Genomic DNA, 26,553 nt, shown 5'->3' on the forward strand with positions numbered 1-26,553 from the left:
AGTCCTTTTATGTTGGGAGATAAGGCAAATAATTTCAAATGCAATTCTCTTTTTATTGTTCTGGAATGACAGCAGAAGGGGTGAGATTTAAAACAAAACCAAAAAAAAAAAAAAACAGTTTATTTATAGATATAGGAAGATTAATTTTGTCATGTCATCCCCAAACCTCTCTCTCATCCAAAGTCTCCACCTCATCAGTATCATCACACAGTCCTTCAGAAGGAACATGCTAAATTAGGTGCTTCTGAAACCCATACTACCACATCCTGTGTCATCCTCCAGTGGCTAGATCACATATAGAATTCCATTTATTTTTGTACAAGTCTATGTTTTGCAAGTATCTGCAGGTGTCAAGTTTATTCTGATTCCCACCCAATGCTCAAGTCTTGAAAGTCTAACAAATAAGAGTCTAAACAAAAGGTCAGACTAGTGGAGTTGCACTGATGTAAGAAGAGAATCTGGCCCAAAATACTTAAAATTTTACTATTTTCAAACAGAATAAACTCATACTTTTTTTTTAAAAAAGTGTTTGTAATCAAACTGAACTATTGTGCATATATTTCCCATTCATTTTGCAGTAATTATTTACATATGTATTCAAACCTCTCCTACCTAAAAATCCAATTATGTAAAGTAAAGTTAGCATAAAAAAATTCCCTGCAGTGACATGAGGAGAATTGCATCTTTTCCTTTCTATAAACAAAGGTGTTTTTTTTTTGTAGTTTCACAATTCACATTTAAATATAGAGTTCCAAAAATAATAAATACCTATCCTTATAGAGTCCTTTTCATCCCCAGAACTTAAAGCACTGCACAACATTTCTTGAACAACTGACTACGTATCATATGATCACACATTAAGATGCTTTCATGTCACTTTCAAAACTGACAACTGTCTGAGGTGTTGAAAGACTGAACTTTCACACTTAAAAAGTCTTTTTTCCAACAAAATCTTATGCACTGATAATAGCACCTTCCATCTTCAAAGTGCTTTACCACGTATCTCCATTCTACTGATAGGGGAAGCTGAGGAAAAGAAGCTAAGTGATTTGTCAAAGGCCAGAGAGAGGCAATGTCAGGCTGAAATTAGAACTCAGGCCCTGGTACCTCATCCTACCCTCAGTTTACTTGTTAGAAAGATAACTTAAAAACATACCCAATCAAAACACAATTAAACATTTAGAATGAAATCCTAGTCCCACTGTAGTCAATGAGAAGGGGGGCCAGGATTTCAGCCTTGCTATGTAAATCCTTATAGAGCAACCATTATTAAACAAATGCTAGTCAAGAAAAATAACTATAAATTATGTATAAACTATTTCAATATGAAAATTGTAAAATACTGCAGTTTATTCTCTAGTCTTTTCTAGCAATGTCTGAAATTAATAAGAACACATCTCTGTAGAAATCTGACCAAGTTTAAGAAAAACTTAGAGTCTTTCTTCTTTAATATGATTACCAAAACAAGTAAAATCTTCAGAGTTTAGAAAGTTGCTCAGAAAGTCTCTTTAAAGAGTGAAAATTGCACATAGCTTTTGATCCACTTCATTTCTGATTTTCAAAGTCAGAGGTGCCGCTGTACATATGTTACTGGAGGGGATCCTACACTGCTTGCTGGGCTCAGAATATTTGAGTCATAAGAATTTGGAGGAATTCCAACCATGCCATCATTTTGAGGTGTTTCTCCTGTCAGAAAGTCATCATCTTCATCTTCAGTTGTACACTACACAAAGAGAAAATGTTAGTGAAAACAGAAAGACATTATAGTACCTTAAATAGAATTTCAAGCCTTAGGTTTAAATTTCTTCACTAGGAAAAGTTATCTGAACACCACATGAGATTTACTGGAGTGTATTAGTTGGCCCAGTAAAATAAAACCGTTCTCATGAGGCTCCTAGTCTCTGCTTCATAACACAGCTAGTAGATTTCACACCACAGAGAAGTATATATCTGACCAACAGGTACATATGTCTAGACAAGTGGAGAAAAGTCCTGGAAATTTGGGCATTTCTCGTATTCATTTGCTGAAAGTGTTTATCTAATTTTCTTGCGCGGGGGGGGAGGAGGAGGGGACCTGCTGAAAACCAGAAATGTGTTTTTAAATAAACTCTGAAATAATTCAAAATGTTGCAATAATACAGTCTAGCAATTAAACAGAAAGAAAGACTGAGTCGGCCAATTGCCACAATACATATATACACACAAACAATGCTATTTTATTATTCAAATAGCTCTAACAATGTGCTACATACTGTACTGTATAGAAAGATACACCCCATGCCGCAAAGAGTTTTCAAGTTCAGTCATAAGACTCTGGCTGATCTGGAAAGTGCAGAGAATTTTCTTTTTAATAAGTTCATGGCCTGTGGGCCTCCCAGAGGTCATACAATTTTAAGGAGTTGAATGAAGAGAGGTGGCTGTTTGGCAGACAGATGGGAAGAGAATTCCACACATAGACTGCAAAGCGTACATAGACAGGAGTGGCAGAAACAATTAGATAATGTGGAGATAGCTGTTCTAGGAATACTTTACATAGGCAGAAGCTGGCATCATTGCCAGGACAGAGGGGAGCTTTAATAACTGTAGTTTATTGAGAGAATAGATCCAAAACAGATCTAAAAGTAGCATCCACAGGAATCATCATAGGGACTTAATGAGAAAAAACAAAAACTAAATATTTTATACTACACTGATCTTGAACTGTGCCAGCATCCTAACCCACCAGCCTATATGTCAGCTCCTCCTTCAATCAGGACAGAGATATCATTGTACCTGTTTGATGATTCACAGCAGTTGGCCCATAGTGCTAGCATCAGAGCACAACTATGAATACATCCACAAAAGGAGAGATCAAACAGTTATCTGAGGGCCATGATCATACTCCCTCCCCCCGCCTAAGTAGATAAAGAATGCATTTGCTATGTACACAGAGCTTCCAGAATTCTGCATAGCTAATCATTCAGTGCTGGTTTCCCATTTACCTTAAGCATTTTGTTACCTTAAAAAAAAAAAAAAATTACTCCCAATTGGGAGTACACTTCCCTAAGTGTCAGTTGATGCAGGATTTAAGATTTTCTTTAATCAAAAATAAAATAAAATAAACCCCCAGAAACCACACACACACACAAATGATTTCTCACAGGAAGGAGTTACCTTTTTAAAGGGTTTCTTAAGTTCTTGAAGATCTTCAGTACTCAGTTCTTCCCAAATCTGATAAATAGGATCAATGGTCTTCTTTGATCTGATAACATAAATTGCAACATAGTACAAATAATCTGAATAAAGTTGCACACAAGAAGTTATGAACCAGGCATTTCATTTTAATATTGTACTATGTAATTCTTTACATTTCTCTAGTGCCTTGCAGAGGATCTTATACACTTTACAGACTAATCCTGACAACACTTCCTGTGGTAGGTAAATTATCTCCATTTCACTGCTGGGTAAGATGATGCAGAGAGAAGTTATATAGGTTTTCCTGAAGAGACTGCTAGTGGTAGGATCAGGAACAGAACTCGGCTCTTCCAATTATGTATTTTAATGCATAGGCAGTGCTCCCTCAGCAAACTATAATTTTCTTCCAGCCTGAAATCCTACCCACAGGATTTACTGGACTTCTGTCCAGCACTTTTATTCCTTTAGAGCAAGGACTCAATGCAATCTTTTTTAGGCTAGAAGAGGTCTTGTGCGGAAAAAAATCTATTTAAGATGGTCATCTTTTGTATGTTAAAGAACCCATCTGCACAAATATTCAAGGATCAAAGAATATAAGCATTCCAGGCTAGAGAGCTTCAAGAACAGCCCATTTAACTAATAACGAAAGCCTCTGAAAACAAACCAGATGCCCTCTCACACATGGCACAAATCCCAGAGATGCAAGAAACTACCACTTGGAGGGACCTCAGTACATTTTGTTATGCTAATATTATGAATTGGACTCATTAAAGAGGAGAAGATAAAACAAAATTTGCCTAACATAACGTTTTAACAAATGCAGTATGAGAGGATGGGCCCTTTTCCCTTCCCCATACCCAAAACCTACAGTGTGCACAAACTCCAATTCTCGAGCTTCTGAGTCTCAGTCCTATAAAAACAACTTATGTACAACTAGAGTGTTTTGACTTATAATACAACAATGCATTTTAGAAGAGTAGAACAGTCACCTTAAGTATGTTCTTTCAATTTATTTTATGCAAGGCAGAAATTAGTTTATTGCATTTGAAATCTATACCTTTTGAGAATGTAAGGATCAAATGGGAAAAAACTGTCAAGCGGGTTAGTGCAAGTCGGTACAGAATCACCCCCACTGCTGCTTCTGATGACTGGCAAAAATTGCCTGTTGTTCCTTTCAATAATGGTGTAGCAGAACACCAACTGGTATTTCCTACAACCAAAAAACACCGATAAGTGTAAGCATCTCTAACTACAGGGAAAACAAATACATTCAGAAGATACTAAAGTGGGTTGAGATATATTACATAAATATCCAAATTCTAGCACAAACTTCCATTTTATGACTAGCAGCAGGAGTTAACAATACAATCAGAATAAAGGGAGCTTATAAATGAAGTCTATCTAACCAATTCTACTCTCAACCGAACTTTATTGTAAGTAGTATAACAATCTGCACTATCACAAAGCAATGAAACAGCTCTACTTAACTACAGGGTTTCGTTGTATCTGTATTAGCTATAAACTGGTCCCACTCAGTGTATAGGTAATATTCCAACACTGAAGGGGCTATCATATATTATGCTATAATCTACAGTCATTATACAAACATACAAGTTTACAAAAAAATGTTAGTCTTCAAAATACTACACTATGGTTATATATCCAGATTGATATGGTTCATATAAAATTTAAACTGAAAAAATAAATAATAGTTACCTGGTAATGGCAGCAAACAAGTTAACAATGGAGGGTAAGCAAATCTTCAGAGGGTTTAGCTGACACATGACTATGCGTTCAAAATTTAAATTCTGCAGGTATGCCAAACCTTCAAAATAAGGATGGTGTACAATAAATACTATGGATTTATACAGTGTTATTCCATGTTCAAAGCACTGTACAGATTAAACTTAGTCTCACAACCCCCATGAAGGTAGATAACAATCATCCCTACTTTAGATAGGGAAACAGAAAGAAGTGACTTTTCCCTAAGGCCACACAGCAAGTCAGTAGCAGCGTTCATATTAGAACTCTCCCAACCTTGTGCCAATTTCTCACTATTACTTTAGAGTAATAAAGGGCAAGATCATGTTTCTCCTGGTTTAGAGAATACTTTGAAATAATGTGCAAGAATTCACTATAAAAAATTGTACATTAGATTATAAGAATAAGATGATCAAACTGCAAATTACATGGCTCTTACTCTCAGGGCCTGCACAAACAAAGCAACAACACCTTTTCAGTCAATTGCCAGATGATATATGATGATGCCATATATACAGTATGTGGAAATTCTAGTGTGACTGTTAAAAATTATTCAGCATTAAGATTTTTCAGACAATTTTAAAAGATCACAGTTTTGGCTGCATCAAGCAACATATAATGTTGGGGGACAGTTGGGGATATTATTAACTTGTCAAGCAGCTGCATGTAAAGCAATAGAAGGAAGCTTTTGCAGAACATCTAAAGAAGATGGAGAGAAAAAAGAAAAACAACAAGGATGTCCCCAGGCCAAGCTATTCTGTCATATAATGAGACTCTACTAATAATTATAAAATAAATGTAAGAAAATTGTGGTGAATGCAAAAGTCTGTAAAGAACAAGTCACAGAGTTCTGCAAGTAGAGAACACAAATAGCTTGTGTGATATAACAGCATTCCATATTTAATATGCTATTACAGACACAGTAGACGCTTAATTCATCATTAAGATTCTCCAGTCTGGCAGAGTTATGCTCAGTAATGGCCATGGGGCTTTATGGTCATTTTATGTTCCAATTAATCAAAAAAATCAATTAAAAAATGCCCCCTAGCTCTTACATAGTACTATTCATTAGTAGACCTCCAAGTTTTGGACCAGCCCCCAGTTTAAGTTAGAACAGCAGCAGGTTGCTCTAATTTATGCTCAGCTGCTCACAGTCTTACATCGCCCTTCCATCAGCCAGGATCATCAGGGCATAGGGACACTCCAGTCAGACTTCATGTATCAGTAACTGAAGGGGTGGCATAGACCCACTACACCAGCTCTGTGCCACAAGGGGAACCCTCCATCAATTTATATTAATTTGTGCTGGTAAAATAACTCAAAGCACCCACTAGTGGGCCCAATGACTTTATCTACATTGGTTTTTACTAGCTAAAAAGCAAGTTATCCAACTTTGTATTCCGATATAAATACAAAGTCTTATGCACTTTGTTTAAAATATAGTAACTTAACCTTCCCATAATTCACTTCACCAAACTGACCATTAGGAAATTAATATTTTTAGAGCTTGCACATAAATTTTGTTTTAATTTTATATTACTGACACTTTGAATGTACTCACCTTTCCTTAAGTTTCCATCCAAAAGTTGCTTGTGGCGAAAAATTAAAGCATAAAAAACAGCCTGGCACGTGGAATAAAAAGGTCCATGAAGAGTAACATCACAGTAAGCTTTTGTCCCCACATCCTGATTGTCAATGTATACGTGCAGCCAGTTAACCAACAAATCCATGCATGCTTTCACTGTACTATAATGGAGAAACATGGTCTGTAAGAACACCATTTGAACTCACGTATGAAAGATATTTTAAAAATATATAAAGGAGCTTAAAGTGTACTGTACATGCAAATAAGCACAGAAATCATTTTATAAAGTAGATTACACTTGTCCTCTGTGCCAGCAGTTATTGAACTGTCTGCAACAATATTGAGAACCCCAAGCATCAGGAAGATCTAAGTATTGGTAGGAGTGATGAGTTCACGAGAGGATCATTTGCAAAACGTCCCACCAAATAAAAAGTTTGGAAATCTTCTTGTCTGAGCTGTGAGGCACAAACAAGAGAAACCTTCTGGTTTCAAAATTAGGTTCAACATTAAGTCATTAAGCCCATGGCTTTTAACAATAGCTTCAGAAATCCTGAAGACAATATCCCATACTATATAACATTTACAAAGAAAAAAGTCTACTCATCCACCTATTGAGCACGCAAACTAGAAACTAATCTACGCAATGAATAGGAATAATTGCACTAAATGTCTCAGAGGCTTAGTACAATGCCTATCACTCTTGAAGATGTATGTTCAAAAATAAGTTTAGGGGCTGACTGTTAGGTTGAGCACCCACAATTCCAACAAAGTCAAAGACAATATAGGTTCTCAGTACCTCTGATAAATCTGGTGTTTGATTACCTCATCCTCACCCAGCAGGCATTAGCCCACATCCCATAAACACAAAACTTTTTGGAAAACTCAGAGCCCCAAAAGGGGAACAATAAGGACATTTTAGCTCAGAGTTATGGCTCATTGTCAGAGTTGTGAATGGGGAACTGGCACATTACCTTTCCATACTTAAATCTAGTATATGCCATAAATCCTTTATTTTTGACCATATACAAGCATAAGATATTTAAAATGATCTAGCAACATTACTTACACAATTGGAATAAAGTTAGCTCTTGCCAAGAAGCTGCCAATATAACTTCCAGCAGTCTGTCTGATCACCGCAGGATTATTTGGATTCTGCAATTTTTTCCAAAGATGGTCTAAGAATGCTTCTGCAAACCCCTGCAAAACAAGACAAAAAAAACCACATTCCAACTATTAACCCTAGTGCTGATGCCATCTGTAAACAGAGACTCCAGACACCAGTGCACTCATTACTGGTGTTTAAAAAAAACAAACAAACCCCACTTTCTGTACCAAAAGTTTACTACAAAAAAAGAATATGCAAATATTCCTACAAATGCTGAAAGAAATGTCCTTTGAGAATTTGCAGATTTTTGTTTTTTAACACTGTGCTGGCAAAGTCTGAACTTTGTTATGTGCAGGAAATCTACCAGCAGATTCAGCAGCGTATTGCATACGAAACATATGGGAGATAGAGTTGAACAGGGTAAGTGTAACTCAAATCCTGCTCAAAATGGGAGGCTAAATATATTCACTATCTTGATGACATTTTTTGAGAAACATAAATGAAGCTGTATTGCATTGTACCTCGGGTTCAAGCTGGTTCTTGTAATCAGTGAATGCATTTCCTGTGTCACTTTAAATGGGTCTGGATTCCAGTCATTTGTGATTTAAGACACAGTATTGAATATGCAACTTACAGTGGAGAATTTGTAGGGAGGGGTGGGAGGGAGAAAAAGTAAAGAGAATGGGGATAAAAATGTGCCTTTTCAGTCAGATATGGATTGGCACTGGGTTATCAGTTAAATCAATCAGCTTAACACAACTTTTTTGGCTAGGAGAACAAAATAAAAACATGCAACAGATATAACAGGAGAGGTGCACTTTACAAAGTGTATGCTTGTACTCACCAATTTAAAGCTACAGATGTGAAACATGAAATACTGTACATGACATGAAGCATGGGTTGGCAATATGAGCTTGTCAAAGACAGTAACCAGATCCCGATACAAGTCCTTTGTTTTGTTAACATCAAGCTTCCCTATAAAACAAAAAGGAGGGGGAAGGGGAGTTTGTCCAGTAACAGAGACATTTAGATTTTTCTCAAATTACAGTGAATATTTTAAAGGAACACTGCCAGACAGATTAGACTCCAAACGTTAGGGTCTATAAACCCAGAATTAACATAAATGCTTCCTGATATTAATTTAAATTAAGGTTTTTTAGGTTTGGATTTAAACATTCCCCAGAGCTGTTAGATATGCAAATATTGCAATACTGTACTAGTGCAGAACAGCCAGAAAGTGAAACTAAGCCACGCAGTCTCTGTGTTCCAGATGAGCGAAACACAAAAAATAAATCTGATTTTTAAATATTCTTGTTTAATAATTGAGGTTTAGCGCCAGATGTATGATTAAATATAACTTTCCTCCTACCAATGTCCCTTTCAGATATTTGTTCTTATAAATCTCAAAAGAGAAAAAACACAACTACTTTTCTTTTGCATTTCAATATATGATTTAAATTCCAATTTGAACTGAATGGTTGGTTGCGAGATAGATACTTCTGATATACAAATTACACAAAATTAGTGCTGTCTAGTGATTAAAAAAATTAACCGTGATTAATCGTGCAATTAAAAAGATTAACTGTGATTAATCATGCAATTAAGCTCACTATTAAACAATAATAGAATACCATTTATTTACATTTTGGGGATTTTTTACATTTTTAAAAATACTGATTTCAATTACAACACAGAATACAAAGTGTACAGTGCTCACTTTATATTTATTTTTGATTACAAGTATTTGCACTGTAAAAACAAAAACAGTATTTTTCAATTCACCTAATACAAGTACTATAGTGCAATCTCTTTATCATGAAAGTTGAACTTACAAATGTAGAACTATAATATAAAAAAACTACATTCAAAAATAAAACAATGTAAAATTTTAGAGCCTGCAAGTCCACTCAGTCCCACTTCTTGTTAAGACAATCGCTCAGATAAAGACGTTTGTTTACATTTGCAGGAGCTAAAGCTGCTGCTTCTTGTTCACAATGTCACTTGAAAGTGAGAAGAGGCATTCGCATGGCACTGTTGTAGCCGGCACTGCAGACATTTACATGCCGGATGCGCTAAAGATTCGCATTATTTTTTTAACCATCATCATCAGCATGGAAGCATGTCCTCTGGAATGGCGGCCAAAGCATGAAGGGGCATACAAATGTTTAGCATATCTGGCACGTAAATACCTTGCTATGCCAGCTACAAAAGTGCCATGCAAATGCCTGTTCTCGCTTTCAGGTGACAATAAGAAGAGTGCAGCATTATCTCCTGTAAATGTAAACAAGCTTGTTTGCCTTAGTGATTGGCTGAACAAGATGTAGGACTAAGTGGACTTGTAGGCTGTGAAGTTTTACATTGTTACATAATTGCACTCAAAAACAAAACATAAAATCTACATTTGTAACTTGCACTTTCGCGACAAAGAGATTGCACTGTGGTACTTGTAGGAGGTGAATTGAAAAATACTATTTCTTTTGTTTATCATTTTTACAGTGCAAATATTTGTAATAAAAAATAATATACACTTTGATTTCAATTACAATACAGAATACAATATATATGAAAATGTAGAAAAACATCCAAAATATTTAACACATTTTAATTGGTATTCTATTGTTTAACAGTTCGATTAACACTGTGATTTATTTTTTTTATCGTGATTAATATTTTTGAGTTAATCGTGTGAGTTAACTGCGATTAATAGACAGCCCTAAAAATAATCTCTAATTCTAATTATCAAAGTAATCATCAAGTAGAAGCAAGGGGGCACTGAGGGTATTACAAAAAATTTTACAGTACCAAGACACTACAGAAGCGAAGTCTAAGGTAAGGGAGGAAAAATAAATACATAGAGCCAATTGAGTATAAACAAAAAAGATCAGAAGGAAAAAGAGAAAGAAGGGCCAGATTCTCTTCACTGTTCTGGCCCTTTGTGCCAGTCTGGCAGCACAAAGTGGCTGAAAAGCCAATGGCTCTTCCCATCTGAGGAATCCCCCAGATTCCTCAGACAACACAACTGGCTCCTATACCACATCTCGTGTGGCTCCTGACATAGGGGACATGTCAGATTGGGAACAGGGTGGTGAGTTACTCAGAACACTATTGCTACTGCACTCCAGCTATTCTCAGCAAGGGTATAGAGAGTTGCCATACTTTAGAGTACAACTAACGAGACTGCTCAAAAGTACAGTAGGGCTGGTATAAAACAGGTCCCAGCATCAGGAAGCCAAAACTGGCTTCTTTGCCTCATCGTCCAACTGCGGCTATGCCCAGCAGATATTTGTTACAGCTTGGAAAAAATCAAGCCTATATCATGTTGCTGGGAGAAGAATTTTACAGCTGAAAAACCAGATTCTAGAGGACCAATCCTGCACTAGCAGAACTCTTATTGTTATATTTAATTACTAACAAAACAACAGGCTCACGTAAATTATTACCATCTACTTGGCAGATATCTTTAACATAAGAAAACAGAATGTTCATCAAAATATCCAAGCGTTCTGCTAGTGGATGGGCCATCATATCACTCGTACTGAAGGTATCTTTGTTTTCTTTTGCTTCTTCATCTTCCTCCTATCAGATAGATAAAGTAGCAGTTAAAAAGCTCTCATATGTACTATACAACAAAGACAGTCACCATAAATAAACCAAAACATACTTTCTCTGTTCAAAGTCATACGTTCAGCACTACCAACATAATTTAAAATAATCACCATCAACTATGTAATTAATTCTTGTTCAGCTTAGTTATAAGAGCTACAAGCAAATACATACAAATATTGCTTTGTTGTACTGATGATGGACTTAAGTCAATTACTTAATACTCTGTAATAGGCTTTAGATGTAGTTGCACATATTTTTTGCGTAAGCCCCATTCCCCTTTAAACACGAATCAATCTCTGACACAGAGAGAACAGGTTAATAACTGTCAACTCTTTGGGAATACTTACTCTTTATGGTAAATTGCCAATGGTGCAACCAGGTAGACTGGACATAGGTTTTTAATGGTAGTTACACCCACATGAATTATTAATGGTATGTCAGCCCACAGTTCTAACTTTAACTGTAAAATTTCTTAGGCTTTGCTTTCAAATGTTCAGTGTTGTTTTAACACAAATCAACAATGGCAATTCAGTAGTTAAAACTTTTCCTTCCAATGCCACAGTATATCGTTAGGGGACTGTACTGCTGGAGGTACCAACTTTCAGTAAGTCTAAGACAAAGTTGAGGCCTTGAGTTTCTTAATGTTCTCATGCAGGGGTCCTAACTAGAGCTGGGTGGAAATTGGTAATTCCATTTTGCAGAGGATTTTGAAATTTGTTTTTGTTCCAATTCAGAATGAAAAGCAACATTTTCAAAATTTTCCATCAAAGAGCCACAGGAAGCCCTGGCAGGCAACCAGGTGGGGAGCCTGGAATCGCCGACTCTGGGACAGTCTGCTCCATAGTCAGGGACCCTGGAAACCCCAGTACCAGGACAGTTGGTCTGGGAGGCTGTCATGGAGCTAGGGCCCTGGATGCCTTGGGGCTTCCAGGCTCACAGCTCTGTCAGTCACCGGGGGGCTGCCAATGAGTCAGGAGCCTGGGCTGCTGAAGAGTGAGGCAAGCAAGCTGGCTGGTTTTCAGTGGAATTGTGTCAAAAATCAACATGGTCCTGTAGGTTTCAATTTCGATGAAACTGAAAATTCTGACAAAAAATTTTGTATAATTGTTTCCAATCACCTTTTGAGTAATGACTCAAATTCCACTTTAGTCATTACTTTCTACTTACTAAAATATTACAAAGGCTAAAATCCCCAACTTGACCGAAGATTTGGATGTTTCTTGGCAGTTCACTTACAACCTAGTTATAACAAAGCAAGTTTGTACCTCATTGCCACTTTACAAGAAAAAATTAATATGATTCTTAACTGTTATTTAATTTTTTAAATATAAACATTCATTTTTAGAGTGCTTAGACAGCCAACCATGTCAAAGAGTCCTTCCTCTGTGGTTTTTTCCTTGATATCAGAATTATTAGCAGTTTCTTCAGCATCCTCAATATCTTGTCGTGGGGCACTTACCTGTAGTTAGAGATAAGGAAAAACAAAAATCAGATTTTTTTAAAGAAATCTTGGGTGCAGGAAAAAGTAACCACACTATATTCTTTAAGTCAGATACAGAGGACACTATTAACAGAGTTTCGGGGCTAAATATATGTTTAAAAATATATATATAAACAAGCACACACAATATAAACTGCTTAAAACTTCACTCAGATGCTTCCAGGAACTACATTTTCCTAATTTTTTTTTAAGGGTTGGGGCAGCAAAACGACATAGGGCATGATTTGGTAGCTATGTGCATGAAACTGACTTTCACTAACTTAAATTCCGTGGTTGCAAGAGGGGCCATAACAGGTCAAGTATCAGGTCATGTGGCCTACAATTATTACTGACACTGCACTGATGTGAAAGTTCTAGAGTCTGTTTCTTAATGGTCTCCAAATCCCTGACCAAACAGGAGTTGGGAATGCTAAGGAGGGAGCAGACACACCCTTCACAGGGTGTGCTCACAACCTGGCAGATTGATTTACGTTGATGTGCTCCAAAATGGAGACCCATGAAGTCCTAATCACTCAAAATGTTTTGATGAGTGAAAACCTATAGTAAAGCAACATGGACAGATGTTCAACACACGAAGAGCAGAATATTATAAAGATGTATCCTTGGGCCCAGATTCGAATCTCCAGTACGTGGATGCAACATACCACATAATTCAAAAAGCCTATGATGATATGTGCCACTCACTCAATCCTGTAATCCAAATCTTGTATATTATATATGCTGCCACATCTAAGAACAATTGTACAGTTTTAGGGTGGAGCTTCAGCTCTTCAATTTTAATTTACTCCCTTTGGTATCTTAAGGCCATGAACCCTATCTGAGTGTAATTTCTGTTGAGGTTTAATATTAAAAACTATCATGTCATTGCCGGGACTTAAGAGACATCAAGTTTCTTAAAAGATAGTTTGTTCCATACTTACATCTATCTTTAATAGCTTTTCAACAATAAGTTCCAGAATTTCAAGCCTCAGTGTCGGAAGATACACAGTAATTCGCAACAAATTATGAACATAACATTCCTGCAATACAATATAAAAATGAATATAGATTTTTCCCTTGAATTCTAAGTGACAGAATCATTTCTTTCAAGGATTTTAGAAACTAGAAGAAGCAGACGTATAGCTACAAAAGTGCTGAACCACAAATTCTCTTATCTAAAGATTTGAAACTGATGTGAATGTTGAACAGCTTACAGTTCTGTCCTAACTTCTAAAGAGTTGCTAAAAACAAGTTAACATATAATCCAAACAATGTGCTTAAACAAGAGGACGAGCGCATCAGTAACTTTTGTCAATCTTTGTCATAACTATTTTTTCAAGTGCATCTAGACAGTACATGTGCAAAAGTGAAATCTGCTTAAAGTGAACTGATATAGTGAAATTGTAAGTCCCGCATTATTTAGTCCATTATAACAAACAATTGACAATTCAGAAACAGCAAACCTAGGAGAGTGAAATGTTGTGAAACAGGTGACTTCACCAGTGTCCTACTGTTTTTAACTCCCATTTGGTTAAGAGTCAAACTGTGTGTACGTATACAAAAATATTTTTCACACACAAAACTATATTAAAAGAACGTTTTTAAGGTTGCAAAGTCAAGCACTCAAAAGTTAGGAAACACCAGTACCCTAATTTGGCCCCCTTGTAAATATGCATTGTGATTCAGCCTTTAATTACATTACCACATACATTTTTTCCTTAGGACCCCAGCCTCATTCAGTGAGCACAATGCTCATTTAATTAGCAGCTACTGAATATTTAGTTCTCTCCTCACTGTTTGTTGTATAAACCCCATGTGTCGTTTATTGGCCAATATTCAAACCCTGCTCTGAAGACAGAATTATTAATTTCCTCATGGGTTGTTCTATGGTGCTAGTCACTATAGTATCTGTGGCTTCACACATATTAATAGAATATCAGGGTTAGAAGGGACCTCAGGAGATCATCTAGTCCAACCCCCTTAAAAATCTCTAAGGAAGAAGGTTCCACCAACTCCCTAGGTAATAGCGTAATAGAATTTACTTGCACAACACCTCTGTAAGATAAGGGCTATTATCAACATTTTACAAATGGGGAACTGATGTACAGAGAGATTAAGATCAAAAGTTTCCATTTATTTTGGGTACCTAACATGAGAGGCTTAGGAGCTGACACTTCAGAGTTTATATAGCACTTTATATGATCAAAGCATAGCTCCTAATGACTTCAGCTGCTTCTACAACTCAAACCCAAGGGAATCATGTTGGGCACCCAGAAAATGAGGAATGCACAATTAGTGACCATCTGCGAAAAGTTTGGTTTAACTGACTTGCCTAGCATCATATAGGAACTCTGTGACAGAGGGACAGAATCCAATTATCCAGGGTAGCACTGAACTGCCTTAATCATGAGACTGTTCTCTTTCTTCTTGGAATCCCCTGCCTCATTCACTACAAACCTTCCAACTTCTGCAAAAAAAAAAAAAAAAAATGAAGCAGGAGTTCTACAGACAACAGTCTCCTTCACTACACAACCCTGATTCATCCGCAGAAATGCCCATCCTGTGCAATGACTGAGGCAAGGGTCCCGTGGAAAAAATAGCATGTGATCATGTATTAAAGACTGTATCATAAAGCATACACACGTAGAACTGAAATTAAGTTTGCACAAGCAACCTTAATGGCATTTCCTAACTTTTGAGTGCTTGACTTTGCAATCTTGATTATGTTCTTTTAACATAGTTCTTATGTGTAACTTCTCAGGTTTTTAAAAAAAGTGAACTGAAAAAAAAAAACAAATTCCATCATGTGGCATCATACTGATACCACACGGGTCAGCAGCAGCATTGGGACCTTTAGGTCCACCACACCTCTGCCACTTGACCTAACAGTAACGAGAACAGTTGGTAGATTGTCATCATCTACGTGGACCAACAGCAGGCAGGGCTGGGACACTTTGCCAGTGGGTTTCACAGGTATTTGCTGACACCAGAGGAACGGTGAGACTCAGTAAACTTGGGTTCCATTCCAGGCTCTGGGGGGAGGTGGAACATTCTCTAGGAGGCAGACTTTTCTGCCCATTTCCCTCCCTCCACAAAGCACACCACCTTCTGCCCCATTTTCTGCTTCCTGTCCTTGTCCCTATCCTGTCTTTTCTCCATCCCTGACTCCTCATCCCAGTCCTACTCTCTTTGCCTACCCAGTCCTAGTCACACCCTGCCAAACTCTCCGTCCCAGTCTCCCCTCCCCCATCCCAGGTCCCCTGCTCCCAGCTGCTCATCTGATCTGTCTCTCCCGTAAGCCTTGGCCTCCAGTCACAACAACTTTTTCTCCCCACCCACATTCCCCATCCCCACAGATTCCCAGTCTCACTCTCTCCCCATGGGCTCCTTGTCCAATCGCAGTGTCCTCCCTGTCCCCCACCTCAGTTCCCTCCACACCAGCTCCTCATCTGACCTCAGACCCCATCTCCCCCACCAACATATTGGCTCTCAGTCCTCATCTCTCCTTGTTTCCCTCACCAAGTCCCAGTCTCCTTGCCCAGCCAAACCCAACCTCCCAATCCCAGTTTCCCTCTCCCAACCTGCCAGCCCCAGTTCCCTCTTCCCACCTTTTCCACCAGACTCCTTGTCCTAATGTATTCCACCCACAACCCCTAAGGTTCTGCTCATGTCCACTCTGCATTTGAATCCTCTTCCACACTGCCTGGACCTATCAGGGGTCACTGAAAGCACAGGAGAGACAGGCTCCCTGCTCTCAGTTCAGGGGCCTGGACCCAGTATGGACCACAGCAGCCCAGACCTGGAATTGTGGGAAAAGTACTGCTCAGCCCCAGTCTGGCTCACAGAATCTTTGGGGGGTTTAGCTGCTAAAATCTAAGAAGTCCCTTCTGAACATGTACAAACCACTCATTTTTCAAAGGTTTATAACTTGGATAAATTTGGGGAAATTTTTACAGGGATGGCAAAAGGCAGAACCCTGACAAAAAAGCTCTTCCCCCCACTTCCGCCTCTCCCCGCCAACTCATAGTCAAGACCTTGCTCCAAAGAATGGGGGTGACAGAGGTTTTCAAAGAACCAGGAGTTTTTAACATGGGCAAAACAACTTATTTTTCCCTTAGCCTCATTCTCAGAAACAGCTTAATTGTTTTGGCTGAAATTTCCTGCCCCCCCCCCCCGCCCAAAAAAAAAAAAAATTGCCTGAGGCAGACCCCCAGAAAGAAAATTTCAGTTCAAATGATTCAAGTTCCCCAAAGTTAAAAGCAACTGAAAACAAGGTCTTATAATGGGAAGTATTGGGAAACCTTAATAACTGACCGTACTACTGGATACTCCTCTGAGTGGGTGTGTATCAAAGAAGCAACTACAGAAAAAGGATAGTTTTTGTTGAAATTACTCAACAATATTAAACTTACATTATTCAATATGGTGAGCACTAAAGCACCTGTATTAGACTATGCAATGTATCAAATGCCAAACTACGGTATTTTCTACTATTTATATATTTTAAAAAGATAAATAGTCTGCCTGCTCTTACCAGAGTTCTTTCTGATTTATTAATGAAAGGAAAGTTTTCCACAAGTATCGGCATGAGAAATTGTGGTGTTCTGTAAAAAAAGAAAATACAGGACACTTTAGCCAAAACAGAAGAAACAGACAGTGCATGTACTGAATCTTTCTACAAGTGAAGTTTGGAACAAGCATTTTTCAAGAGAGTTCAATTTTCACAGATGTAGGATAACAAATTGTACAAGATGTTTCTATAGGGCACTAATGTATTATATAACTTTCCACAAAAAAGTGTTAATTTTTTATAGAATCAAAAGTACCCCCACCGTTATCTTGGGAGGGGCAAGAATGGAGAAAAAAAAAAAAGTTAGAAAACACACTTCCATTACTTGATTCCACAGAAGCTCCTCCAATATTAACATTAAGCTGTCAGAATCCATTATTTCTGGGGGGGAGAGGATGGAGAGCAATTGCTCTGCGCAGCAGTGTCTCCTATCTACCCAGTAGATTTCCATATGGAAATCCACACTGACGTTACTGCAACCAAGGTATGCATTAACATTCCTCCCACAACAAAGGGTTTTCAGTGCACAGCTAGAGGAATCAACAGCAGCATGGCTTTTGCTATGCTAGTAAGCTATGCTTCCAAGTGGTGGTTGGTCAAGGACCAGAGTTTCACATAAACTACCATTACACACAACTGCAATCATCTCCCTACTAAGCGAAGTAAAATCAGTTCTTTGCAGTCAGTTGCAATGATATTTTTGAGCACTTTTCCCATATTAGGGGAACATTTGGCCTTTTATATTTATCTGACATATCATTCTTTCAAGCTACGTTATGTTGGCTTTACTGTGCTGACTTGGATTCTAGTTAGTTTTGAGGACACAGAAGCCTATGCGCTGAACCTGGATTGTGGTGCACACAGATGCAGAGCTACTGAAGCTAACAGGACTGCATGAAGATGAAGAGGTCACATGCAACGCACTGCAGAATTGGAACCCTGATTTGTACCTGAAGTACGTACAGATAAACCAGGATTCTAATAATAAGGATCTTACCAGATCACAAGAAAGAACTGCTACAGCAAAAAGAAAAGTTGAAGGTTGACTGCACAGTAAGCCTTCAGTGTGTTCGAAACAATTCAAATCACTAACAACCTTTGAATTGCTCATTGGAACACATTTTTCTTTGTACTGCAATTTTTACTCTCCAGTTTTGATACTGAATACTTTTGCTAAACATACAAAAAGCATTACTATGTTTTATACAGTTTCTTGGTAAAGTTCTGCAGTAAGCTTGTTTGACCTAACTGTATCTGCAGGTATGTCTACACTACATCGCATCGGTGGGCAGCAATTGATTCAGCGGGGATCGATTTATCGCATCTCGTCTAGATGCGATAAATTGATCCCCGAGCGCTTTCCCGTTGACTCCTGTACTCCACCACGGTGGTAGGCGGAGGAGCGTCAGCAGTCGACTCACCACGGTGAAGACACCCGGGTAAGTCGATCTAAGTACGTCGACTTCAGCTACGTTATTCACGTAGCTGAAGTTGTGTAACTTAGATCGATACCCGCGCCGCCCCCTCCCACCCCCAGTGTAAACCAGCGCCAAGTTATTATAACTAGGGATGTCACACACTTCACAATTTCTGTAGGCTGAGAGCATAGCATACCCAGGGGCTCCTTGCATTCTTCTGTTCTCCCCCACAAGCTCCCAGTGTGCCACCCTCTCATGTCCCTCTATTTAAGGGGTTTCCTGCAACTCCCACTACCCTGTCCCTAATGCCAGGCTCTCTGTGTCCCCCATTCCTCTCTCCACTACATTCCAGGGGCTCAGTGTGCCCCCCCATATCATTGTCCTGCATTCTTCCTCCCTCAGCAGGCACGATGCGTCCTCCTCAATCCCTTTCTTCCCCCCCATACCATGGACTCTGTGTGCATCCCCATTCTCCCCACTCCCCTATGTCAGGGGCTCTGTGTGCCCCTATTCGCCTTTGCCCCTTCATGGCAGGGTCTTTGTTCTCCCCATTCCCTCCTCCCTCCAGGAGCCTGCTTTCCCCTCCCCCATTTCCATTCCCCCCACTACCAGTTCCTGCTTCCACACCTGCCCACACATACAGTTCCCACTGCAGGCCCTTGCTTCCCTCATTACCACCACTTCCCACCCCCCAATTTCCTGCTGTCCTCTTCACCCACCTCCCCGTGCCTGCTTTCCCCTACATCAATTCCCCACCACCACTCTCCTTGGGGTCTCTGCTTCCCCTCCCACCATCAATCCTCTCCGAGTTCGATTCCTCACACTTCCTGCTTCCGCCAGCACTTCTACACCATCCCTCCAGTCTCTGCTGCTTCCCCCCACCCCCACTCTTGCTCTTTCCCTCTCTGAATCCCCATTTCTTCCATCATTCCCCCACTCTCCCACTACAAACCCTCCCTGTAAGGCTCTTATATTTCTGTTAAGAATCCAGACTATAGACAATCACCCTATGCAGAAAGTTAAGCTGCTGCCTCTGATCACAGGCACCAATTTTCCTTGGCACCGGTGGGTGCTTGCGCAGTCCTGGCCCCACCCCAACTCTGCCTCCTCCCTGTTCCTATTGGACCCCTCCCTAAATCCCTGCCCCAGTCCCACCTCTTCCCCAAGCGTGCCACATTCCTTCTCCAACCCCTCCCTCCCAGTGCTGCCGTGTGAAACAGCTATTTCACGGCGTAAGCGCTGGGAGGGAGCGGGGAGAAGCAGGACGCAGTGCGCTCGGGGGGGGGGGGGAGGCTGAGATGGGCGGGGTGAGGAGCTGCTGGTGGGTGCAGAGCACCCAACAATTTTTCCCCTTGGGTGCTCCAGCCCTGGAGCACCCACAGAGTCGCGCCTATGCCTCTGATATGTTTAGGCAGCAGAGAGATTCCTCTGCCTGCAGCACCAAGCAGTCTGGGGGCCATGATATTTCACTGATTCAGGCTTTTCTATTGTTCTGATTTGCATCAAAATCAATTAGGTTGTGGTCATCAATGCCTAGAATAGTTCCTGAAACTCTGGAATTGATCAGATGCAGCATTCTAATATTACTATGTTACAGACAAGCAAATACCATAAAGTTGCGAGTTAAACCTCGCTTTGCTCAATTAGTTTACATTCGCCGATTGGTGAAACAAAGCTATGTATTAGCAAAAAGGACATACAAAACTGTGGAATGATATACTTACGAAGGAACATATTTTGCTATAGTTTGCAGTGCTCTATGACATGTGTTAAAATTTCCAGAAAGATCTATCAAAAACAAAAAATGAGTTGTTATAATGAATCATTTCCCTTATCAAGTTACATGCAAGGAGCTACTCTAGCAGCGAGCATAAATACATTCTGCTAGCCACTCATGCTTTATAGTTCACCAGGGAAACTACATTTACCAAAGTTGGCTTTTGGAGTCTCCTTACTTCCAAAGTTACTGTCTACATGTACAATACAGTGAATATTGAACCATGATCAACCCTAAATCACCACCACCACCACAAGATACTATTACAACACCATACATCACTGATCTCCCTAGAGATCAGAGTCTGACCACATGCTAAGAAAGGCACACATTTCACCCACAATGTTGCACATTTCCACTTTTTTTTTTTAAACTCACTATGGGTTAAAACTAATTAAAGTATATAGAAAGATAATCACTGACTGCTAAAGGAATTATACAGACCTTAAAGGATCAGATTACACTTTTTATTTATTTATTTTTTTAAGATGTGCAATATTGGGAGGAAAAAAAAAGCACACAGAAGGCTCACCTCACTCCTATAAGGAAACTAGAGCTGTAGTTACACAGCCACCAGCAGAATTTATGCAGGAGAGTCATTCTAGACAGAGTCAACTATTGTTCATAAGTGAGTGTGAGAAGGAAAGGAAATCCATATCTTACAAACATTATGTTTGCTGCAGAAATTCAAACAGATAAAAGCAAGAACCTAGCAAAGGTTTTTAAGTGCCCCTCAACCCTGACTTGGTTATATTTTGTTTACCTAAACCAAAGGAAAACAAAAAAATACCCAAGTTAACTTGTTTTTATAACAATCATGGCTCTAAGCCTTTGAAATAGAAATGTATTTCCTATGCACTCATCTCAATACCACAACTACTGTATTAGTGGCAATGGATCAGAAGGGCGAGATTATCATGCAGTTGATTTCACTGGAAGTTGTGTGCAGTCAAGTGCAGGAGGTGGTATACGTTGTACTTTTTCTAAGGGATGTCTCATTTTCCTACATAGGTTTTCAATAGTACACATCACCATTAAAGTTGCAGTGAAAGAAGTCTGCAAAAAGACACAATATACAAACATTTTTGCTAAAAGAATTAATAGAGCATACTTAAACCATGCTGCATTAGTACTCACTTTCCTCGTCATCATCAGAATCTGAAATATCCACATCATCCTCCCTTATGGTTACTCGAGCTGATAGGAAAGAGGATAATTATTACATAACCATATAAAACTTAAAGATGACAGTCTTAATGGCACAGATCAAAGTATCATTAGAAGAAATCTCATCTGAACTACAGCCCCAAAATATTATCTACATGACACCAAAAACATAAGATGATCACAGGGTTTTTTCCATTCTGGGAGCTGGGAAGATTTTATAGTACTAGCTTCATTTCAGTTGTGTCATTTCATGAAAATTAGTATAATTTGTACTCAAGTTATTTTAGGAAGAAGAGTTTCTATTATCGATTTAAAACAAGTTTTCTAAAAATCCAGGTAAATTAAAGACTTTACGGTTAAAATAATTCTCTACAGTATTTCAGTTGTCCAAATAAATTCACAATATATGACACACATAAATGATAATTACAGTAAAGCATTCTAATTTTGCATACATGCTAACCTAATATTTGGATAATGAATAAAAGATGACAAAAGAAACTTACGTGGTATAAAATGTGAAGCAATCATACGGAGACATGATCTAAGGTACACAGTCTGTGCTGACACTAGATTACCAAGAAATCCCAAATATTCTTCCACCACATCTTGACTTCTGCTCAACCATGGCAGCTTCTGTATTATTGCAAATCGCATGCTCTTAGAAACAATAATGTGAAATACAAAGACATTTTGAGAATTCAACTCCTGATCTCCAGATGTAATATCTGGATACTATACTTACCAACAAAATGCTGACTAGCTGCTCAAAGTCTTTGGTCAAGTAGGCAACAGAAGCCCGAAATTCCTGCAGCCAATTAATGATTTGGGCATCCTTAAAATAAATCAGACAAGACAGATAAAACAAATTAAATAATATGACCTTACAAGCCAATTTCAAAATCTTTAAAACCCATATCAAACATGACAATTATAAACAGAGTGGCTATTTCCTCGTCTACATGTCATGAATTTCTAGAACTCCCATTAGTGTGAGTTAGACAAGATCACTGGGAGAACAGACATTTTAGCTTGAATCTACTTCTGTTTCAAGAATGAATATAGTGGCACAGTAAATGAACACACTACTCTCACATCTAAAGATGCAGGTTTAAATTTGAACCTCAGTAAGCAAGTTTAATTGTTTTACCCGAACTTGCATTTGTCCATATCGTTAAACCACCATACAATGTAAAAATAGAACTCAAAAGACTGGGTGCCTGCTTTTACCCCTCAGAATCCATTTGAGGGGATGATACTGTGCATGCAAATCTGACCACTCCTGCAGGCAAGGAACCATCTGCTTCCCTATATGCACTCTTCTCTTGTACCTGTACAATGCTTTCTGCAGTGCTGAAGAGGGCAAGCATGTGAGGGGAGATTACGGGCATCCCAAGTGAAGCATACTGTCTCCCGAACAACCCTGAGGGAGTCTGCCCAGGAGTCAATATAACCTCATGCTATGTTAACTCCTAAACAGAGCTCCCTCTGTGCTGAGGGATCAACCCTTTAAGCAGTGGACAGGAACTCCCTGGCATCATAGCTCCAATGGACCTGGAGAGACCAGCTTTGGACTCTGGAGATAGTACAGAAGCATAAGGTTTTTGCATGGACAGCCCTGAACCTCTGACAGATCTCAGAGGACCCACAGATTCTCAGAGGGAAAAAACCACTTATTTCCTCCACAGATAGTTAATGCAGACAACACCCTCTCCTATCACCTCTCCTCCCTCCCAACTACAGGATCAATTTAGAGGAAATTCCACACCAAGATCCTTAGTCTTCATTCCCCAGTCTCAGTTAGGTGTTTTGGGGTTTTTTGTTTGTTGTTTTTTTTTTGGGGGGGGGGGGGGGGAGGTTTGCAAGAAGGAGCAATTTGGCCTTGGATGCTGTAAATTAGGATTTGAAAGCAGTAGCAGAACAGAGGAAATTTTCATGTCAGTGCCCCCTCATCATCAAGTTTACTCCACAGAAATGGATTACACACATAAAATTATTGTTATTTTTGAGAGGGGAAAACACAGCAACCCAATAATACAGCATTGGGCACACTGTAACATTCATATCGCTTTGCAATATATTTTTAAAAATACTTTTGTCATCAAAAGATAAGTATAAAGCAAATACAGTCGGGGTAGATAAAAAAGCACTGCCCTAAACTGACCCAAGTTTAATCTTATTAAGTTTATTAATTGTTATTAAGCAAATACAATTTGCCCCTCAATTACATTCAGTCTCAGAGGAAAAGCCAAATCGAAATGATCTCAGTCAATTTTTTACCTTTATTTCTGTATCTAACAGCTGGTGCTTTAACAACTCAAAGTCTGTAGTTTCACCCTGGGAAAACAAACACAAACTGTTTTCTGCCATATAGTACACCTAAACAATTTGAAATACAAGCTTATTCTTTACACTTAATAATGATAGCTATGAAGACAATTGATAAACACTAGAAATCCAGTGAAATGCAGCAGTAGTATTCATAGACTGGTTCTCAATTTTAGCTGATGCTGTTTTGTAAGAAATAACCTGTTTCTGGAAAAAGATGCTTGTAAAGTTACTATTTTATAAAATGTGATCCCTCTGCACCCTCAGATTAGGTTGTCTCAGGGGGGTCAAATTCTCTTCTTATATTAGGGAATCACAGACTTTGTAGCTTGCATAGGCCAAGCTTACGGCACACACCAGGGGCTCCTCGTATTCATCCTTTACATCTCACAATGTCCCTATGTCACAACCTCTCATTCCCCTTTCTATTAGGGACTCCCTGCAACTTCCTATACCCTGTTCCTCATGCCTGGGAGTCTGCGCCCCTCCCCATACTCCTTTCCATCATATGCCTCAATCTTCTCTGCCAAGGGTTCTGTGCCCCCCCCATTCTAAGTTCCCTCTAAGATGCGTGGCCACGCAGCAGGCTAAAAAGGGCTGCGCAGGCAGGGAGAGGCACCCCTCCCCTGGCCCAGCCCAGCCAGAGCCTCACCCCCCACCCCTCTGCCCTAATCCTGAGCCCCCTTCTGCACCCCAATCCCCTCATCCCCAGACCCACCCCAGAGCCAGCAACCCCAGCCAGAGCCCACACACCCCAACCCTCTGCCCCAGCCCTGAACCCCTTCCCACACACCGAACCCCTCTGCCCCACCTCCACCACACATCACCTTCATATTAGTGCACATAACAAAATTCATTCCACACATGGACATAAAAAATTAGAGGGAACACTGTCCCCATTCTTCCCCATGCCAACAGCTCTGTGTACCTCCATCCGCACTTTACTCTTTCTGCCAGGGGACCTTCTGTGTAGCCCCTTCCCCCATTTTCCCCCACCCCAGGGTTTCTGTGCCCAATTCCCAATCTCCCCTGATACTAGGGTCCCCAGTTTCCCCCCATGCCAGGGGCTCTGTCTTCCATTCCCACCTTTCCCCCCACCCCATGCTAGGGGCTCTGTGTACTTCCAGGATCCCCCCAATCCTCTCCCACAAAGAATTCTGTGTGCTGCATTCCCCCCACACCAGGAACCCCCATTCTCCCCCCATTGCCAGGGGCTGTGTACAAGTCCACATTCCACACTCTACCACCATTATTCTTTTGTTTGGAAGATAAATCATGCTATGCTGGAAAGCATTAATGGGTACCTCAACGAGCTGTTTGAAAATGCAGCGGTGCTTGAAGCTGTAGCTGTGTTAATCAGATGACAGGAGCTCCATATAGCCCCTATTTCCCTCCCTTCAGTTTTTTGATTTTCCCCAAAATCAACAGGGTTCTAGCCACTGAACCTTAGAACAGTCCCTGAAATTTTGGAATTTACTGGATATGACATTCATAAGTTATCACATTACAGCCAGATGATATTGAGTTGAAAGTCAGCCTTCACAGCCCCTTCACAAGTTTGCCCAAATACCAGGAAAAGAGAGGAGAGTTGGAAGGACCCTCCTGAAGTCAAGAGGCATGTATTTGTGCAACAGAGAACTTGACTCTGCATGCTTAAAACTGATACATCAGCATGAACACCCGAATACACTGAAAATACTGCTTCTCTGCAGAGAGTTTCTGAAGGAAAACAAGGGTATAGTCACCTTTTGGTATTTCAGCAAGACATCTGTCAACGTCCCACCAAACCTGACAGTCTTCCTTGGCGGGGAACTGATGAATTCATCTCCTCCCAACATGTTAGCGTCTACACAGTAACACAAAGATTAAAACAGCATGAACATTAGCCAGCTGGGGTTCGACATTTCATTTACCTCCCACCAGTCAGAAAGTTACGCTTTAAAGTCAGATCATCTTCACACCAGCCTGGCCAGGAAAAAACAGCCAAACGCGTCAGGAAGATCAGAACACCTCGCAGACGTTCCTCAGGCGTTAGGCCGTTAAAATGCCCCGCTGTTCTTCAGCCAGATCCCAACTTGGGGGGCAAGGAAGGGAACAGGGGAAGAAACGCCTCCTTCCAGCCCCCTCCCCAGCGCCTCACCCTCCGCCAGCCGGCCCGCCCCCGAGCCTGGGCAGGGGCCCGTGAGACTCCGCAGCGCTCCCCGCCAGCGGGGGGAGGTCTCAATTAGCCGTTGAGCTGGTACCGCGCGCCTCCCTCTCCTCGCACCGCCAGCCCCGCCACCTCCATGATACTGCCTTGGGACAGGAAAGGACTGGGCGACCTCCCCGGAAGTGAAAACGACACCTCCCCACCCAGAGAGAGGCTCGCACGGCGGCAAGAACAGAGCGCGGAGTGACAGCTGCTCTAGCTCTGCTCTCGCTACTCCTGGAGGACTGGCGTGAGGAGAGCGTGGAGAGTAGCCGCCCACCCCGAAGGCGCAGAGGCAGTTTATAGGGACACAGGTTCAAGTCCCGGCTCGGGCCGAGCTTAGCCTGAAGGGGCTTGAGCCTCTGAATTGTGAAAGTGCTTCAAACAGAGGTGG

The 26,553-nt window shown here is 40.1% G+C and overlaps 1 protein-coding gene across 2 annotated transcripts; it reads right to left on the minus strand.

Moving 5' to 3' along the window:
* Positions 1-32: 32 nt before the first annotated feature.
* RRN3 (RRN3 homolog, RNA polymerase I transcription factor) lies at positions 33-26,290 on the minus strand. 2 transcript variants are annotated; one of them, XR_012161139.1, is made up of 19 exons: positions 26,112-26,290; positions 25,717-25,817; positions 23,924-23,980; positions 22,389-22,478; positions 22,150-22,279; positions 21,614-21,673; positions 20,424-20,487; positions 17,246-17,315; positions 13,653-13,751; positions 12,595-12,690; positions 11,066-11,201; positions 8,470-8,600; positions 7,587-7,717; positions 6,497-6,681; positions 4,891-4,999; positions 4,232-4,384; positions 3,154-3,241; positions 1,460-1,723; positions 33-60 (listed from the first exon to the last, which is right to left on the minus strand). XR_012161139.1 is itself a non-coding variant. In XM_073362360.1 (18 exons), the coding sequence occupies exons 2-18, from the start codon at positions 25,807-25,809 to the stop codon at positions 1,565-1,567; spliced, it is 1,851 nt and encodes a 616-aa protein (XP_073218461.1). In that variant the 5' UTR covers positions 25,810-25,817; positions 26,112-26,290; the 3' UTR covers positions 33-1,564. The 2 variants fall into 2 exon arrangements, 1 of the variants encoding a protein (XP_073218461.1); XM_073362360.1 differs by having other exon boundaries at positions 33-1,723.
* Between the last annotated feature and the right edge of the window lie 263 nt (positions 26,291-26,553).

This window comes from Lepidochelys kempii, chromosome 10 (genome assembly GCF_965140265.1).
Source record: "Lepidochelys kempii isolate rLepKem1 chromosome 10, rLepKem1.hap2, whole genome shotgun sequence".
NCBI lineage: Eukaryota > Metazoa > Chordata > Testudines > Cheloniidae > Lepidochelys > Lepidochelys kempii.